The following is an 18,556-nucleotide window of genomic DNA, read 5'->3' as shown; positions in this document are numbered from 1 at the left end:
AAGTAAATCCGCGATTGGTAGTTTTTGCGCTACGTTAATTCCGATTTGCTATTGGTGAACGCCCCTTTTCAAATAAATATTGCAACAAATACGAAATTTTAATAAGAGAAAGATTACACACTAGAATTGATATAAATATAAATCGTAGAAAAGCCGAGAGCTCTCTACTCATACAATAATTTACAAAATGACCATCTCTTGAGTATCCACGATGTAAAAATTGACGGAAAAAGCGAAACAATGTAAATTGAAAAAGTCTACATTGAAATATTATTCTTTCGCATATAACATTACATATTCATTAACTTTCATTCTGAACTCTTCTTTAGAATTTCTATACATATCGGAAGCTTCTATATTTAAGGGATCATCAAAATTTAATAGATCCTAAAAAGAAAATATAAACATCGCACGGAAACGCGCTTTTCCCTCACCGTAAATAAAGCGTGTAGGCCCCAAACAACATCATTTAACCTTCTAATTGGTGACCAACCTAATCCATCCATACTATGTTGCCGTAAAAGTGATAGACAAACTTCTCCAACTTCTGTTATGTTTGGATGCCACAATCGAGTAAGGCATTTGACTGTAGGAGGCTGAAAGAACACGCTAAACAAAAACACCGCTGCGAGTTTTTTATACTTACAACCATATTATATTCTTCTGTTACATTAATAGCAAATTTGAACGTTCCGCCTTCCCAGTACCCTTCTGTAGGTTTCACGGTCAGTATAAACTTACTTAAATCGTTTTCGTTTTCGTAAAATACTGAACAATTATTTGGCAAAAGCTGAGACATCTCTTGCGACTCCTTTATCAACAATTTATCTCTGATTGAAATTCTGTTTACGGCAGCAGAACGATCATCTTGTTGTTTTTTCAAGCGTTGGGAAAGCGTAATCATTTTTTAATATTCCTAATTTTTAAATTAAAGCACAAGTCATCGCATTGTTTATTTCTTGGGTTTTACTTTGATATCATAGATCTGATATGGACTGGACTTTTAGGTTAGGACTAGAATGAGTAGGTATTTTTGTGAATCTGATTGGCTCACCTGTCTGTGACGTCATTGAAAACGAAAGTCGGGAAAGAAAAAACAAACTGTTTAATAAGGTGCGTGGGGATCGCAAACTAACATTAGTCTTTTTTATTATGTTATATATATTTTTTGTTCAAATAAGTTGTTGTGCGCATGACGAAAGTCTTCTGTCACAAACTTCTGTAGCTAATACGATTTTTAACTGGTTTAGAGAATATGTAGGTAATAATAATTCGTTATAAACGGCATTCTCATTTAATATACCCGAACGTAAAATTTTGTCTTTAAATAACCTAACATTTTAGGACAAATTTTATTTATCAACTAAACATTTTTTTTAATGTTTACGTTTGACGGGACGTCTTATTCACGTGCGTTAAAATTAATGACTGCAAAAACCAGTTTATTGTGCAGAAACACCCAGTGCGTCCTTTGTTTACAGTTGTAGAATTTCAGAAATTTACATTTTTGTGCCGTATTAATATTTATTAGAATGTGTCAAAAGAATAAAAAAAAAAATAGTCAAATAGAAACATGGTATGTATAAAGATTTGATATTAGAGACAAAAACAACAAAAATGAAAAAGAAAAATTGGAATATAAAATAATTACTAATTTTTCACAAAATATATTAAAACTAAAATGTGGCGCACACACGCGACTGCATTTATCAGAACTTTGGATACCTGTGCCCCGATGTACCTTATGAATGGTGTGAAACATGTAACTGAAACAAATAATTCTGTCGTGTTTATTGACTTAACGTAGTTATTTTTAAACATCTTTATACAACAATATGAATGAATTATTATTTATTTAAACGTTTACACAGTTGTAATACCATAAACCACAAAAACCAACTTAACAATGGAAAAATTCCATTGATAAACATTTTATGCTTTTCGTGTTGTGTAATTTGTCGCGGACAAAAAGACATCGATTAATATAGCACTTTACAATAACGATAATTAATATTAAAACCTCCGCAGTGCATGTTATGAATAAACCGGCGCTTTTAATGCGTTTTATCTCGACAAATATGTTGTTTAATAATTAACATTCCTGGCAGTGGTAAATTTTCAAGTGAAAAGTCCCAAATCATCATTTTCCTTTGTTTGTAAAATCTATTATATACATCAGAATGATAATTTATAAAGTGAAGCAATATGAATTATTAATTCTGAATTAATTGCGGAAACTGGTTGAGTCGTCTCTTTGTTTCAGTGGAATTGATTGCGGTATTCATATTCAAATTCGAATATTCTTATTGAGATTTTGCGCGCGTCTGGAATTTGACTCTTGTTCCCCCAGTCCGCGCTAGGTTGGCAGCAAAAATGAAATTTTTTGTTGTTCAATTTACTTTATTGCTAAAGAAAAAGGGGCCCGGTTGAGTATCGCTCGGGCTTTTATCGCGTCATTTACGTCGTTTTTTGCGCGTTTATCCTAAATAAAAAATTACTGCGAGGTGTTCGAATCGGTTGGCAGGCCTGGTATGGCGCGCGCGCTTGCGCGCCGCTCCGCTTGCACCCCTTCCACGGCACACTTCCCAGTTTTCAGAGTTGGGAAGTTGGACAAGGCCCAAAGTGTTCCAGTGGGAAGGAAGTCCAAGTTCGAGGTGACGAAGTCGTGAAAATCGTGGCAACGGCGTATCCTTTGGTAGAAATCACGACGTTTCGACAGAAGCCTCGCAGTTCTACTGAGACCGACAAGCAAGTGGACTTTTCTTGCCGTGTTTAGAACGTGTGGACTTGGAATTTTTGGCATTTCTAGGAAAATAGTGTACACGTAAGTGAAAATTTTTGCTTTTCGGCGGTTGTGCCCTACCGGGCCGGATTCTCCGAGTTTGTTTTGGTTGTGTGGGTTGTTTTGAGGCGAGTTTGTGTGAAGGATGTGGAATAACCTGCAAAGTGCTTTTTGGGAAGTTTTGAGGTTGGGCCGTTTCGGTCGGGATTTGTTCGTTTTGGTGTTTGTTCGATTTGTTGGTTTGTTTGACAACCGGGCGATAAAAATTATCTCACGTAATTCAGAAATCGCATAAATTTTTACGGCGCGGGGACCCATTGTGGCCAATTAAAGCCCATAAAGATATTAGATTAAGTCGAAGACACTCATTTTGATTGGTCCGAGAATTATAAGGGCGCGTTTTATTGGGTGCACCTAGCTGAGTAAGTTCGAACGTGTTTGATAGACAAATACAGATAATGAGTATTTGAACAGTTTGAATCCGCGCTTCGATGAGAAAATTCACTTACGAATCTCCATGATTCATAAGAAATTTAATTAAGAAACCTTTTCCCGAGTTTGGATGAGGCAAAGTATACTTGGAAATTGGAAGCGAAAGGTGAACATCAATTACTTTTGCTATATGAATCATATTTCCATTTAATTTTACTTACGTATCTCCTTTGATACCTCCTTCGTAGCGAGTAACATAAATTGGTCGTGTTTCATCTTAAATTCACTATGATCTTTCTTATTAAAACGTAATCAACGAAATTTCTGTTATATTTCAAGCCCGATCCGATCAACACGTTTGTTTAAATTTCGTACCGGCATCGGCACAAAATTGAAAATATCCTGGAATCTTTCTAATCTCGGCGAGGTAGGAATCGCTCTATTATTTATGAACGTGTGTTCAACTTCATTGAGAAAATCAGAATAATTCATGGAATTAATTCCGGGGAATCACTGCGGAAGGCATTAATGCTGTTGGCGCTATTAAGCAAAGGGACTTGCCTTCAAATTGAGTTTACTCAAAAGACTGAGTTACACCCAAAACCTGCTAACTCGATTATTTTAGAAAGGCTACTGATGATGTACCCTCTAAATCAATTCGCCTTTTTCCGAAAGACGAGACGAGAAAATTCTGATATAACGAAGCCACTAAACGACTCCAATCGAAACAATATACCAAGAGGAAATAAAAATTTTATACCTGCACTACGAGTTTGTTATCTTTTTACCGAGTTTAATGAGTCAAGTATTTGAAACTCTTGACCTCATTAGAGTTTGAGAGGACGGCTACAAGTCTCACTACAAGCAAATACCTTAAAACAAAGACCTAATTATTTGCGTAAATTGCCGACGGCTGTGCCCGCTTTCGGCTCAATAGTGGCGCAAAATTCCTAGAATGTTAAAGGAAACTCAATTTTGCACTACACCCCCGTTTTCAAATATTAACGACCACATGGGAAATTTTATTTCCCAAAAATTACCAATTTATAAGCCTTTTCAAGCCTCTAATAGCTCAAACACTACTTTTTCAATTCTACGCCCAAACACTGTTTGAAAGGCCAACTTAATTTGTATCCACATAATAGAATAGCAATTTCAATGCTGAAAACAAAATATGAACTAATTGTGATATTTGTCACTAAAGTAGGTAACATTGAAAAAAAAAACATTTGATCGTCTCTCTAAAATTGCTATTGATTCTGTGAATGTCGTACGGTGAATAATAGCCCTCAATTCGAATTGAAATGTTAATTTTAACCCGAAAACATTAAACTATATACATGGCAGTTTTAAAACAAAACTAATTTTGAAATCTTTTTTTCGTTCTTAGGTTTATACACCTGTACACGTTTTTTATAAAATTGTACAATTACAAAAATAGGTGTTTTCTGGAATAACGAAAAGCATTTATTTTTGGCACTATGCAAAATTGTTTACTGGGCGTAAAATATATTTAGGCAAAATTTTGCCTTGACGTTCCGGTTGGTTAAACGTGAAAACGTAAAGGGTTTCAGTGTGATGGGCTACGAAATAGCAGGACGCTTGAATAAAAGTGTTTTTTTCTGATGTGACGTGAGCTTTATGTGGACTTGGCAGGCCGAATTACATATAGAGAAATTTGAAAAAATAAAGGCCGAAAATGTAAAATAAATATCCTTTTATGTATTTTATAAATTGTCAGTTGAATCGTGTGCGCGACAGAAGAGATTATAAAAAAATGTATTTGAAAGTAAAAGTCAGGGACAAAGGCTGGGACTTGTAAAAACATCATGCTGATTTTTTTTCGGCCGTCATGAAACGAGATTTCGTTTGTTTTTTCGTACGTCGGTGGAAAAGTTGCAGAGAAACTGTGTCGAGCAGAAAAACGGCGCCACGTACTGCCAAGAATTATTCTGAAAGAGTAGGAAATAAACCGTGAAATATTTCCTTTCCATGTAAATGCAAATGATGTTATAATTTCCTTTGTATATTATTTTTTTAATATTTGAAATCAATCTAAATGCACAGTAGTCGTTATTGAAAAATCGTTACGGGGGTTTCTTCGGTTCCTTGTTTATTTTCATCTCGGCGGGGAGCAGAAATTAAAAAAAGAGAAAACCTGCGAAGTGGCAGCGATGTTAATTATATTTGAAATTATGAACTGCGGGAAGTGCAATAAGTTATTGGTTTTACAGATTGGGAGTTCCGTTTTGAGCCAAGTTTACTCAAACACTAAATGGAGAAGTTTGTGTAAGCGTACTAAAGTTTGGCTATTAACACGAAATAACGCTGCACCAGACGATTTTTGAATCAATCGGTGTTTGGACTAACATTAATAGTTAATTATCTTCTCACAATTCGAGTATTTTTCAGGTCGATGACGTAGGAGTGTTTTTGAAATTAAAGCAAACACAAAAAAATGTTTTAAATGCGATTTCATGTGTTTTAATATGCGTAGGAGCAATTTTTTCGCGCCTATCCAGAATTGGATTTCACGGTTTTACAATGGGCGGATGGGCCGGCTCGAGATTGATAGCAAAGAGGTGAGTTTGTGTGGTTTGATCGGCTTGATTGTGCGAACTTGTTAATAATACGAGCCGATTCGCAGCAAATAAATGCCATAAAGGGTATTGGGCGCTAATTACTTCGAAATGCTTTACTCGATCAAAATCCAAACGAATCACCTCTTTGATTGCTCTTTATGGACGTACTTGTTCGAAATTGTTTTATTAACGCTGTTTCGCATTGAAATGATCCTCGGATGTGTGCTACACCAAATCGAATAATCGTCAACGTTCCAAATCCATAACTTTGGAAACTCCCTACACAATTTGGATGTTTGTAATATTCAGAACTGTTGAATTTCAACTTACGCCACCAAAAGGGGAATATGAGGGCTTCGCTGATCAAAAGCACCGAGGAAGCAAACTGTTTGGGGTGGTTAAAGATCCCTCGGATTCATTTTTTTGACATATTAATTAACGCACTCAACGAAGTTATAAATATTTGAAATAATGAAAACTTCCAGCTTGTTGAATTGTATTTTTATATTAAAAAGTTTGTTTTCGTTTTAATTGAATTTTATTGTATACGTGCGTCATGGACTCTAATTGCTTTGAAGTTCAGAGGTAAACTACTCGGATGAATTTTAAGCCAATTTGGAGAATGAGAGGGAAAGTTTTTTAATAAAACAACCGAGGGTCATTTTGTATCATCCACGGTTCAGTTGATACGCATTTTCGCCAGCCGGCTATGATATTTCTCATTTTTATCAATCCCGCGATTATTGTTAAGGCGCAATTACGCACCCGATGGTTTGCCAAGTCGAGCTTGATGTAATTTCTCAACCGCCGGCAATCCAAAAATTAAGACTGACCCTTCTCGGAACGAAAAATTTTATTTCTGGCTTAACGAATCATAAAAAGCACTAATTGCCGTTGCTATTATCTGTCTATGTATAGTAATGCGATAAATTCCTATTAATTTACTCGTCAAATACCTTAATCGCTTTTATCTTTGAATCGAACTATAGTTTCGCGATCTAGCTTAGCTCGTAAAACTGCAGTCATTAAAATTGCTTTGAAATGTAAGTACATAATGTTGTCGATAGCGGGTATTTTTTAGTATAATACAATAGCGATTATACGCTCCACCCGCATTTGTCCAATCGTGGAACTAAATTTAAAACGCGTTGAACGAGTTGTTTCGGAAATTTTGTGTGTGTTCGAACGACTCGTTCCCAGCAGTTAAAGACAAGCGTGTTTTGATTTCTGTTCAGGCATGTTTAATGGGTAATGGCGTTTTTTAATTTTTCTATTTGAAAAAAATTGTATTTTGATGATTGTAAAATCATAATGTCATAAATTGTGTAATTTAAAGAACGATTATTGTAGTTGCGGTTTGTTTTTTTGCTTCGTCAAATGTCAGTGTGCGGTTATGATTGTAAAATGTGTAGAGTGCGTAGTTCATCGCGTAAGCTAAAAAATGAGGTATTTGCAAACTGTTGACTTAACGCTGAAAATTTCAATTTATATGTAAAAAGTAGCAAATTGCCCGCCGACCATGAAGGATGGGATCTTCTTTATGATTCTGATGTAGCATATATGTTTTAACAACGAATTTTGTTCTTGCTAGATTGAGATAATTTATGTATAAAAAGTCAGAAGTGATTTGTGATTAATGTTAAAAGCGTGAGATAATAAATTACGCACAATTAAGTACGATAGAAAGCGTATGCCAGAATACGTCAATAAAAAGGAGCGATTGAAGTTGCATGAAATTTTCAATACTACAAATATGAATGATGTAATAACGCAAAGATAACACTTTTTAGTGATAGCAAATTAAAATAGGAAATAGAAATGAGTAATTGGGCGTTTTCTGTTGTATGTTTGATGCGGTTATAGCATGAGTAATGACAATGAGGACATTGCAAGTAACGTACGAATATCGAGAGTCGGATAACCCGTGACGTCAAAACATTAACAGTACTTTTGTTTTATTTGTTCTTAAATTAACATCAGCGGAAAGTAACTGACTGTAATGATCAAACAAATAAGATTGTCAGAGAATATTAAACATAATTACAATAATCGCGAAAATAGTCCAGATAATTACTAATCGTTACGACAAATGACGGCATTGAAAATCGTGAAAAGCTGATGATTTATTGTTTCCTGAGTAATAACGTAGTCCGTTCGAGACTCTTTAAAAATAAACTCGATGGTGCAAATAAATATATTATTGATTTTGTGTATTACCTCTGCGAATTATGGACCGAGCGAAGAGTAATGGGTGAAATTATGCCTCAATAGTTTTGAGATGGAGTTTTTTTTGCGAAATCGGGGAGACCATTGTGGCGTTCGCAGAAGCATTTTCTTGTATTATTTCGAAGATTTTTCTTCATATATCAGTGTTTTTGTTTGAGGTTTATTGTGTTATCGTCCGTGCTGCGGTTTGCAAGACGTCATGTATTATCTAGTTATCTAACAATTGTGGTGAGTATATCAAAAGTTATTTTTATTTTGATAGTGGTGGCAAAGTTTCTTTAGATGGCGTTTTCGCGCTAACGACTCATCCTTTGAAAGTCGTCGTATCGTCGCAACTGTCCGACAAAAACAAATTTTGTCATATTTAGTGTTTTCATGGATGCACGCATCTCTCGTTTTGCATTAATAGGTGTGCGCAATTTGATGTATTGTGTTAAAATATGCCCATAAAATTTGTTTTGTGTTGAATTTAATTAAGTAGAAAGGTGCGTCCTTTTGAATAATTTGTGAATTAGAAGCATCGTGTTTATTTTCGTGGCGCTCTATGAATTAATTAAATGTTTAGAATTAAACGAAATCAATCACTTACAGCAAATCATCTCATCAATAAACTTCACGAGTGTTAATTTAGACTCATATTTCATGGTGAATGTCGCTGTCTCGTCGCAATCGCGATAACAAAAAAGATTGGAATTTTTCCCAAGTTGGCATAGTTTTATCATTTATTGCTGCATTATTGTGGAAATGCGCGCTAATTAGATTTTATCACATCCAGTTGTGGCTTGACAGATGGTCGTATCATCGTTAAATAACAGCGAAAATCGCCTCGAAATCGACCGATTATCAACGTTTTCGCTAATTACATCTTCTCGACGTTCAATTTCTTTGTTTATTTCTGGCTTGTTTTACACGTCAATTTCCTTGCATACTAAATGACTTTTGCGTCAACTGCATGAATATACATGATGCTTTATCGTGACTGGAAATTTTCGAAACATTTAAATGTCCACCGAGATTTTACCCATTGTCCATACTCATTCCAGATTTAAATTGATTATACAACTTCTTCTTCGAAGACATTCGCAATTAATTCCTGCCAGTGTTTCGCGGTTAAGCTCTGCTTTTAATTAAATTTCGCGACATTATTATGTTCTTTTGTCTTTAACACGCGCTATATTTCCCCGCGTACCCTACATTTAACTTCGTTAAATCAGATCGCATCTTTTTCTTTCGCTTTTTCTTTCGATCCGACGAAGAAAAACGAAAAAGGTATTCCAGAAAAGCCGCTCCCCCGTGTTTTTCGTCGATTGCCACTCATGAAGGTAATTTATTCATGTAAATAGAAACAGTGTGTGCCGAAATCGAAAACAAAAAAATTTTATCGCGGGTGTAATAAATAACGAACTGACTTTACCAAGGAACGTAAACTTTTAAGTCAGCCGTTGACGAAATAATTTCAACATTCGTCACAAATTCCGGGGAGGAGTTGGAATTAGTGTTTGGATTTATCGTGCGTTTTTTTTTTTTCGTTTTACAATTTCTCAAATTCATTTGTCATAACTTTCCAGCGGCTAAAATATCACATTTTCTTTTTGAGCTTCGTTTAATATGCTTACAGTATTTTCTGTAACATTTGATTAAGTTATTGTTTGCCCTTATTTGTCTCATCCGTCATCTTGTCGTTCCAGTTTTTCCCCCTGTTTCACAATCTTGGCATCAAAGGAATGCCTTCCGGCACTCGTCTAAAAGATAAATTAGGATGCGATTTTCAGGTTTTTGCTCCGTGGATTGTGGTCACTATTGTTTATTTATTTCTACGTTATCGTTTTTGATATACATTTTTTAATAGAGTGACTTAATTAAGAAATGCGGTTACAATGCGCAAATGCGCGTCTAGATTCGAATTCGTTACTTTTAACAACAGAGTAACTCTACGTACAAAATTTAGTTAACGCCGGAAACGACCGAAGTCGATGTTCGTTAAACAAATAATTGCGTTATTGAGGTTTAGGATCTATGTCGTGTTCTGTCATTACAAGCACGTCTGGATTTCCTAGGAAATGTGTCATGTAGACTACGAACATCCAAATACTTGTTGGTTTATTGTCACGTACATACAACATGTTGGGACTTGCAGAACACGCCAAAACCTGTCTCAAACTTTATACAAAATACTAAGTATTTCAGCAAGTGTTGTTTGTGGTGTGTTACTTCATTGCTGTGACAAGCGCAGCGAGTGATCAAGTGGATTCTATCTATATAATGCGCAAATATGGTCATAGCGGTGTTTATCCAACAGGTGTTATAACATCAGTGTGGGTGTGTATGAAAATGTGGCTTTTCGTGGTTGTGTAAATAATCCAGATATATTTTCACCGTCACCTACCGACGGGAACAGTTGAACGTCCACTGCCAACTAGATGACGTTCTTTATTATTTTTAACGGTCGTTTGTATTAAAATTTACAGCGCAACGTCATAGTTTATTTGATTTGCGAAAAACTCGTACGAGTTGTATCTGATCCGTCTAGAACTACGCGATCGTCGGATAATTTTTTTCTATGGCATGCTTGTGTTATTAATCTTGAGCGTACAAGGCGTGAAACAATATGCATCTCTTTACGATATTGTTTATATTATTTATATAGGAACTTTGACACGTCGTGACCTCGATTATTATCAGGTGTGATGTTGGAGTGGAGCTTTTTTGCGTCCGGCGACAAAAAAGTCGTACTTTTCGCTGTTCAAATAATGTAAATTACAATAAATATTGTCCGTTTTAATTACACACGCTGTTCCGCTTAAGCCGGAAATGACTTTTTTTCCGCAGTTATCTGGTACACTATACCATTTTGATAAGATAATTTCGTCCGAAATGTTTTTTCGCGTGGCGCAGCCATAGCCTTTGTGTAAGCACGAATAAATGATAGCTGATAATATTTCGGGTTCGATATCGGGTTTCATTTTAAAAGAAGCGCTTAACGGAAAGACGGGAATTCTAAAATTATCCTGAACGTTGACTTGAAGTATTCGGTGATGGTAATTTAGACAAGGGGTTGTTTTATGAATATTGACAAGTTCACTATTAAGATTGGCGGTTTTCTAACGAGGTTTAAATTCCACCCTTACGTGCACATCAAATCGCGCAACTTAATTGGTTTCCTTAAAAGCAAACACGATTTTAGCGCGCCGTGCTGGATTTTGTTGGGATTGTTTCGTACGTGAGGTGAAGATTTTTTCTCGTTCGAAAAGTGAGATTTTCATTTGCGTTCAAGGTGACAACAAACGTTTATTTTTACAATTGTAATAGTTTGCACGTTCTTACCGACGAGACTGATTATTTTTCCGCGGTTTATTGCTCCTCTTGAGAAAATAATCACGTTCCTACGGGGAGCGAAATTGTGACCGAACCCAATATAATGAATGGTCGGGTAACGGCGGCGTAAACGAAAATTTAAATAAAGTGGAGCAATTTGCGAATTTATTACGTCTCATATATCTGATTGGGAGTAATTCACGTTGGGCGGCGTTTCTTTCAAGAACGTATAACATAATAGTCGTGAAGTTTTAATTTCATAACGATTGTCGGAAGGAGTAGCTACCGCAAGCGGCGTCGTCGTCGTCAGCGTGTAAACTCGCCGAGACACTCGTTTACACGAAGTAAACTTACTGGAGTGATCAGATCGTCTAGCCGGCGCTGCATGGAAGGACAATTCGCGAACGCCGTCTTCGAGGTTGTTCTGGAGTCCGCCATCGAGGCACATACTAGAAAACCCATAGGCGTCGTACCGGGGCGGTGTATGGGTTTATTTCGTAACATTATGTATTGTTTTGTACGAATGGTATATGCACCGTCAGTTTATAACCGGATAATTATGATGTATGCCAGTTGGCAAAGTTGTGTATGGTGCGGTAATGTGATACATTATCGTAAATTTTGTTCGTGGCATCCTATTTGGACAAACCGACGTTAGTTAATACGAGATAGTTCTTGGTAAAGTTTGTTTAAATGAAAAAGCCTGTTAATAAAAAGCGAGCGCATTGGTTTTTTCGCCTCGTGTATAGGGAATAATCCGGATTTTTATTACTTCTCTTGGGGAGAATTGATTGGCGCGGATGAGAAATCTTGTTAGGTGGAAAAGATTTGATAAAGCAAGTGAGTTCACTTTTTAACATGAGCGCGTGACAGTAGCCTTACGTTGTTTGAGATCAATAGAGTGATGAGAAAGGATAAATGAGATCTTAACTTGGTTGTCAGTAAACTTTCAAATTAGATTTGAGACCTCCAATCGGAAGTGCAAATAGAAGATCGATAGGAAAAATCTAGGGGATTTTAGGGCAGCAGTGGTCGTCTTTTGATTTCCTTGCGTAAACGTTTTGATTGGTCTAGTGTTTTCGGAGTATCCGATCCCTTCCGCGCGAATTATTTTCGACGTCTTGTTTATTTAAGCTGCGACTATCATCTGTGGTTAATTAGCGGAAGTTTAGAGGTTCTAGTAAATCTATAAATGCGGTGTTTGGTCAAAAACCGAAAAAACAATATCGTTCGACTATTTTTAAATCCGCGTAATTGACGTCTTTTTTTTATTGAACGATATTGTAATTCGCACTCGCCTAAACATCTTTTATTGGTTCCGATTTATAAATAAAGAGCAATCAAAATTGAGATGTTGCGTCATAAATTCATTTATTTCACTTTAAAATTATTTACAGATCAGACTGGAGGGGCACACAGTGCCCTCACTTTGTCCAACGGACGCTGGCACCACGTTGGCTCCTTCTAGCCCAGATATGGACGATGGCAGCAGCAAGAGGCAAGCCACGAGGTAAAAAATTAATAGACATTTACGCACACTAATGGAATAATTAAATTTTAACTATTCTACGTGCTTTTTCAAATCCCTTACGATCTTTTATCCTTTTCAGGGTTTTTAAGAAAAGTTCTCCCAACGGAAAGGTAGGTTGCGACCGCTTTACTCTCAAAAAAATTTACACTTATCCCACTTCTGATGTAAGTGTTTGCGTTTTATTACTTTTCAACTCGTTCTCAAAGAGTTCTTGTTTCTGTTTTTCCACTTTTGGGAGTAAATATCCACGGGCGAAGTTCCTTCTGATTCTTTGTTCAGTTGATTGCGAGGGGATATTTTTTCTTAAACTTGAGTTCGATTCAATTTTCACGGATTTTTCTTCGCAGAATTCGAATGCGACCCGAGAAAAAAGTCTATTAAGGAAAATTCAGAACCGTAAATAACTATTTCGGCGAACGGTATGTTAAAACGAACTTGTCGTCGATTACCAAACCGACGGGAGGTGTTGATTGAGGCGATCGCTTCCCAATTAGCTGCCAAGAAAAGAAATTTTCTTTTTAAAAGTTCGTTCAGGATACCGTTTAATACGCCCTTCGAATGTAGAACGTTACATTTACAAAGCATCACTAAGCAACGTTCTCGAAGCCAAATTACATAGTTACAATGTTCATAAAGTTTCTTTGCTCTTTTATCTCGTATCATGCGACCGAAAATATTTTAATTTAAAGTTGATCGTGACTCGCTACAGTTGGTATTATTGTTGTTCTTGTGCCCTCATTTTGTTTCGTCAACTAAACGAGGGCTGACGATTCGGGCATACTGAACGAAGTTAACTCTGAATAAAAATATTTTCGCTTGCGCGATATTTGCATTTGTAGATGGATTTTTACATGGACTGTTGGTGAAAAAATTGTTTTTTTTTTAAGTTAGCATGTAAATGCGAAAACAGATTTGTTTATTGAACGAAATTGATGTTGCGGTCCGATATTCCATATACTCGATTTATTTGATTATGACGATACGTGTGACAGTGTTGAAGTTAAGAATACTCGAACATTTTTCAAAATAAGTTCATATTTGTTGTTGATTGGGTTACGTAAAGTTTTTTGGTAAAACAAGTGGCATCTGTTGGAGTGAGGCGTGTGTTTAGGAGAACTGTTTTTCTGGGATTTGGTTTAATTAAAACGCGAGGAACGTGAATTACGACATTTCTATTCGCGTTAATGTTTGTCTTGATTTCTGCATTAGTGTTCTTAGTGCTTCATTAGCCTGTGTTAAGCAGTAGTGTAAATTATTTATTTGCCCTTATCTCGGCACCTGTTATTGCTTCTAAGCTCCGTGAAACACTATCTTATTTGCGGTTTATTTAATTAAATTTTTGTTTGTTTTGACCCCGTCTTGTATACTCGAATGACGTCTTAGTGCTAGAGATATTTTTAGTCTAATTTGGTTATTCTAGAAGTGGGATATCGTCGAAGAACCATGTTGACATTATTATTGAAGGGGGTTATTTCTTGTAGATAACGGTATATCTAGGGAAGCGAGATTTCGTCGATCACATAGACCACGTGGACCCTATAGGTAAGCACTCCGATCGAATTGGTTGCATAAGCTTAGTTACTTAATAGATTCCGTAAGTTTATATAGGCTGGTTACCTCGACTAACAATTTGTTTGACGAAGACGTATGTTTATAGATGGCGTTGTTCTCATCGATCCCGATTATGTAAAAGATAGGAAAGTTTTCGGCCATGTTTTGGCCGCGTTCAGGTATGGTCGCGAAGACTTAGACGTTTTAGGACTTACTTTTCGTAAGGACCTTTACTTGGCAGCCGAGCAGATTTACCCTCCGGAGAGCAAAAATAAAAGAGAACCAACTAGGCTTCAGGTGGTTAATACCTCAAAAAAAGTTTATTCTTCATTCGAAAGTCGAATCGGTTTTTGCAGGAGCGTCTTATAAAAAAATTGGGACCAAACGCTTATCCTTTCTATTTTGAATTGCCGCCGCATTGTCCAGCCTCCGTAACCTTGCAGCCTGCTCCTGGCGATACGGGGAAGCCTTGCGGCGTTGATTACGAGCTTAAAGCGTTTGTCGGCGAATCTCAAGATGACAAACCCCACAAAAGGAATTCAGTTAGGTCAGTTTGCGTGGGCGTTTTTAATTTGAGAGCTTTTATGTAACGTGTTTGTTGTATAGATTGGCTATTCGTAAGATAATGTATGCACCAAGCAAACAGGGCGAACAACCATCGGTCGAAGTTAGTAAGGAGTTCATGATGAGTCCGAATAAATTACATTTAGAAGCTTCGCTAGACAAGGAATTGTATCATCACGGCGAAAATATCGCCGTCAACGTCCACATAGCCAACAATTCCAATAGGACAGTCAAGAAAATTAAAGTTTCGGTGCGGCAGTTCGCTGACATTTGCCTTTTTTCTACTGCTCAGTATAAATGTATAGTTGCTGAAACGGAGAGCGAGTAAGTCACTAATTCACAATTTTTTTGCAATACGAACATTCACGTGATATTTAATTTTTATATTGTGAGGTAAAAGTTAGATATAGGTCCATTTGATCTGCGAAATTTATGGTTACATAGTACCGATGCCGACCCGCTTTTTGGCGAAGCTTGAGCGATTTTGCGAAACGGTCTCACGCGAGCGGTTTTTGAAAGCGCTCTTGATTTTTTAAAATTACCGCCAACAAGTGGGTTAGATTAAAAGAGAAACTACGTAACTATCGAAATATATTCTCGAGAGTTTTAGTTGCAGGCGCTACCGAATGTACCGAGAATGGCTCCATATATCTATCGTGAAAATTATAGTAGGCTTAATTTTTTTTAATGTAATTTTTGTACTAGGTGCAACAACGGAACGACGAAATAAATGTGAAGACTTTGTTCGACTGTTACGTTTAAGAACTCAGGCTTTGTAGTAGGAAATGAAATTGTTTTATCTTGTCAGTGCAGATTTTTGAACAAAAAATTTTTTTAAGCGGTTTCAGGAATTGCTACAAAACTTGTGTTCGCGTATCGACCAATATCTTGCTTATCGTTGAAAATATTTTTTTTACGTGTGTCGATATCTTGGTGGTGAGCAGGATGTTGGTTTAGCGATAAGTGATATGGATCTATATGTAACGAGTACCGTAATTCGTGTACGACTAGGGGTTAGACCTAGCGCAGAAAATGATGAGATACTGAGGGTATTATAGTGCAGGTTGTCCGATACCGCAAGGGTGTACATTGAATAAGGTGTTCTCAGTAAGGCCACTTTTGGCCAATAACAAGGACAAAAGAGGCTTGGCCTTAGACGGCCAGCTAAAGCATGAGGACACCAATTTGGCTTCGTCCACTATGTGAGTTAATCTGCAGCTCGCCTTCCCTACTTACCATGACAGTTACCATAAGTTTGATATTGATTGCAGTAAAAAGTAGTAAACGGTTCATATCCCAGCGAACCAGTTTTTAGGTGTTGGTTTTCTTGCATGCTATCCAATAATTAATAAGGGCGATGGGATTGCAGTGTCTGCAGATTTCGCAAAATTGTCGTATACGTTTAAAATTGATTTTTGTGATTTGGTTTGGGTAGTGAAAGCTGTCCCATCGGCCCAGGCTTCACTTTGAGCAAAGTGTTCACTCTAACACCTCTTCTGGCCAATAATAAGGATAAGTGGGGCCTCGCCTTGGACGGACAGTTAAAGCACGAGGATACTAACTTAGCATCGAGTACTTTGTAAGTTATCAAACAATATTGTTACATTCGCCTCCATCTTTTTGCCAATTATATGTATTATTTTTAATATGCTTACTTTGCCTGATACGGAATATACGTTTCTAGAGAGTTACCTACAATTGACACAACTTAACACGCACAGCTTTTTAGAAACGTGTTCATACAACTCTGGATATAAATGTTTTGATACTAATGTGCATGATAATTCGAAAAATGCATTTATTTTGTTAGTTTAGAAGCTCAGCACATTATATGGAAATGGCAATTTCAGAGGCAAGTTCATTATTTTATTGTTAACAAACATTTTATTATCATCATCAAGGAACTAACGACACGGGAGAGAGAGAGAGAGAGAGAGAGAGAAAAAAACGATGATAATAAGATGTTTAACGAAACGTTATTGATTGCTACATTGTTGATGCATCATGTAATTTTCTACATAATATTTAGAACGACCCTTGTTCTTTTCAAACAATTAAACACATACATGTATTTTGTTTGACCCTTTCAGCATTAATTATTTCCTCTTATTAAATTACTCTATGAAAATCTTGTTAATTGGCTATCTTATCCTTATTTCATCGCCAGAACTCACCGCCGACAATTTCTCGATAACACTTTAAACCCACACACCTCCAACTAGTGCATGTTCATGTACTGTCGTCGCATGAATAATCAATTAATCGCTTTGCCGCTCAAAAACTAACACCTTCCAATTGCAGAGTTGCCGATCCGTCACAGAGAGAAAATTTGGGAATTATTGTCCAATATAAAGTTAAAGTTAAGTTATGTTTAGGAGCTCTGGGAGGGTAAGTCGTTTTAAAATTGCGACGTCGCAAAAACTCACACTTTTTTTTATTTATTTCGGCGCAGGGATTTAGTAGCCGAGCTCCCATTTATTCTTATGCACCCGAAACCGGAGGAAGAAACACCACCGCCTGCGCCAGGATCGCGAAGATCGAGCAAAGACGTAGGAGTAGATGTTCCTGTCGATGCCAACTTGATTCAACTGGACGCGTACGTATTTATTATTCTGAGTATGCGCATGCTGACGTCATCGTGACTGCGTACGTAAACACTGCGCAGACACGAAATGGTACGAGTTTGTCGTAACGTGTTTTTGTTTTTTTGTTCGTTAGCGACGAGAATAACTTGCAAGATCACGACGATGACATAATATTTGAAGATTTCGCTCGTCTTCGATTAAAGGGAGGTGAGACTGACGCATGAAAGAAGGTACAGGCTATGGCTATGCAGCCTGCCCGTCCATTCCAACCCATACGTACTGATGTGTATATCAGCTGCGATTAGGTGTGAACCCATGATCCAAGTGTGTGCCCTAGTCATCGGCTGTGCTGCCAGTCACAACCAGAATGCACCCATTTATTCTATTTTAGGGCAGGGGTTTTTAATAAATAAACATAATCGGAGCACTCGTTTTCTTTGTAGTTTTATTGCTTTCCACTATGCAGTTTTTCGTATGTTATTATGTCAATGAAAAAGAGTAGAACCTAGTCAAGCGTCGAGGTGAGTGCAGAGGTTAAAAACCCCTGGTTTAGGCATCAAATAACTTTTCTTTTTCGACCTCTGTATTATAAAACCGTATTCTTGCTTCTTAACATAAATCAAAGTTAGTTTTGGATGATTTTCTAACCTTTCTGTACCTTATGATCTGTGTTTTGTATATTTGTTTAATTCTATACCTATTATCAGAAGCACAGAGCTCAAAATTCGTGTTGTGTCTATCTCGCTCTCAGTACTCTATATGCTGTTAATTTCTTAATTTCAGTGCATCGATCTTTTTGAGTTGGTGGTCTATCTGTCTATTAAAATTGTGCACAATTATTAACTGGCTGTATTTATTTTCTTGTAAATAGTCGTTTTCTGCATTTGATTTTCTCTGGCTCTTATAATGGGTGTAAAAGTTTAAATTACTCGCAGAACATTATAAAATAACGCTACATACTAATTTTACAATTAAATGATAACTTGGT

The 18,556-nt window shown here is 36.7% G+C and overlaps 2 protein-coding genes across 11 annotated transcripts; one reads left to right on the top strand and one right to left on the bottom strand.

Moving 5' to 3' along the window:
- Positions 1 to 79: 79 nt before the first annotated feature.
- Positions 80 to 1,137, bottom strand: LOC135131132 (NEDD8-conjugating enzyme UBE2F-like). Its single transcript, XM_064058701.1, has 3 exons — positions 647 to 1,137; positions 435 to 596; positions 80 to 387 (listed from the first exon to the last, which is right to left on the bottom strand). Exons 1-3 carry the CDS (start codon positions 902 to 904, stop codon positions 271 to 273), a joined length of 537 nt encoding a protein of 178 aa, XP_063914771.1. The 5' UTR covers positions 905 to 1,137; the 3' UTR covers positions 80 to 270.
- Positions 1,138 to 2,731: 1,594 nt separating this feature from the next.
- LOC135131128 (beta-arrestin-1) lies at positions 2,732 to 18,002 on the top strand. 10 transcript variants are annotated; one of them, XM_064058692.1, is made up of 12 exons: positions 2,732 to 2,824; positions 12,735 to 12,847; positions 12,948 to 12,978; positions 14,350 to 14,410; positions 14,526 to 14,716; positions 14,776 to 14,966; positions 15,026 to 15,307; positions 16,042 to 16,185; positions 16,419 to 16,562; positions 17,285 to 17,371; positions 17,436 to 17,579; positions 17,702 to 18,002. In XM_064058692.1, the coding sequence occupies exons 2-12, from the start codon at positions 12,813 to 12,815 to the stop codon at positions 17,790 to 17,792; spliced, it is 1,401 nt and encodes a 466-aa protein (XP_063914762.1). In that variant the 5' UTR covers positions 2,732 to 2,824; positions 12,735 to 12,812; the 3' UTR covers positions 17,793 to 18,002. The 10 variants fall into 10 exon arrangements, 9 of the variants coding, with proteins under 9 accessions (XP_063914762.1, XP_063914757.1, XP_063914761.1 ...); XM_064058687.1 differs by lacking the exon at positions 2,732 to 2,824 and adding an exon at positions 5,689 to 5,796; XM_064058688.1 differs by lacking the exon at positions 2,732 to 2,824 and adding an exon at positions 7,159 to 7,242.
- Positions 18,003 to 18,556: the final 554 nt, after the last annotated feature.

Source organism: Zophobas morio, unplaced genomic scaffold (genome assembly GCF_036711695.1).
Source record: "Zophobas morio isolate AGI-343-1 ecotype UQ-CSIRO unplaced genomic scaffold, CSIRO_AGI_Zmor_V1 ptg000019l, whole genome shotgun sequence".
Taxonomy (NCBI): domain Eukaryota; kingdom Metazoa; phylum Arthropoda; class Insecta; order Coleoptera; family Tenebrionidae; genus Zophobas; species Zophobas morio.
The sequence above is the reverse complement of the archived record's forward strand: the minus strand, read 5'-3'. Positions and strand labels throughout refer to the sequence as shown.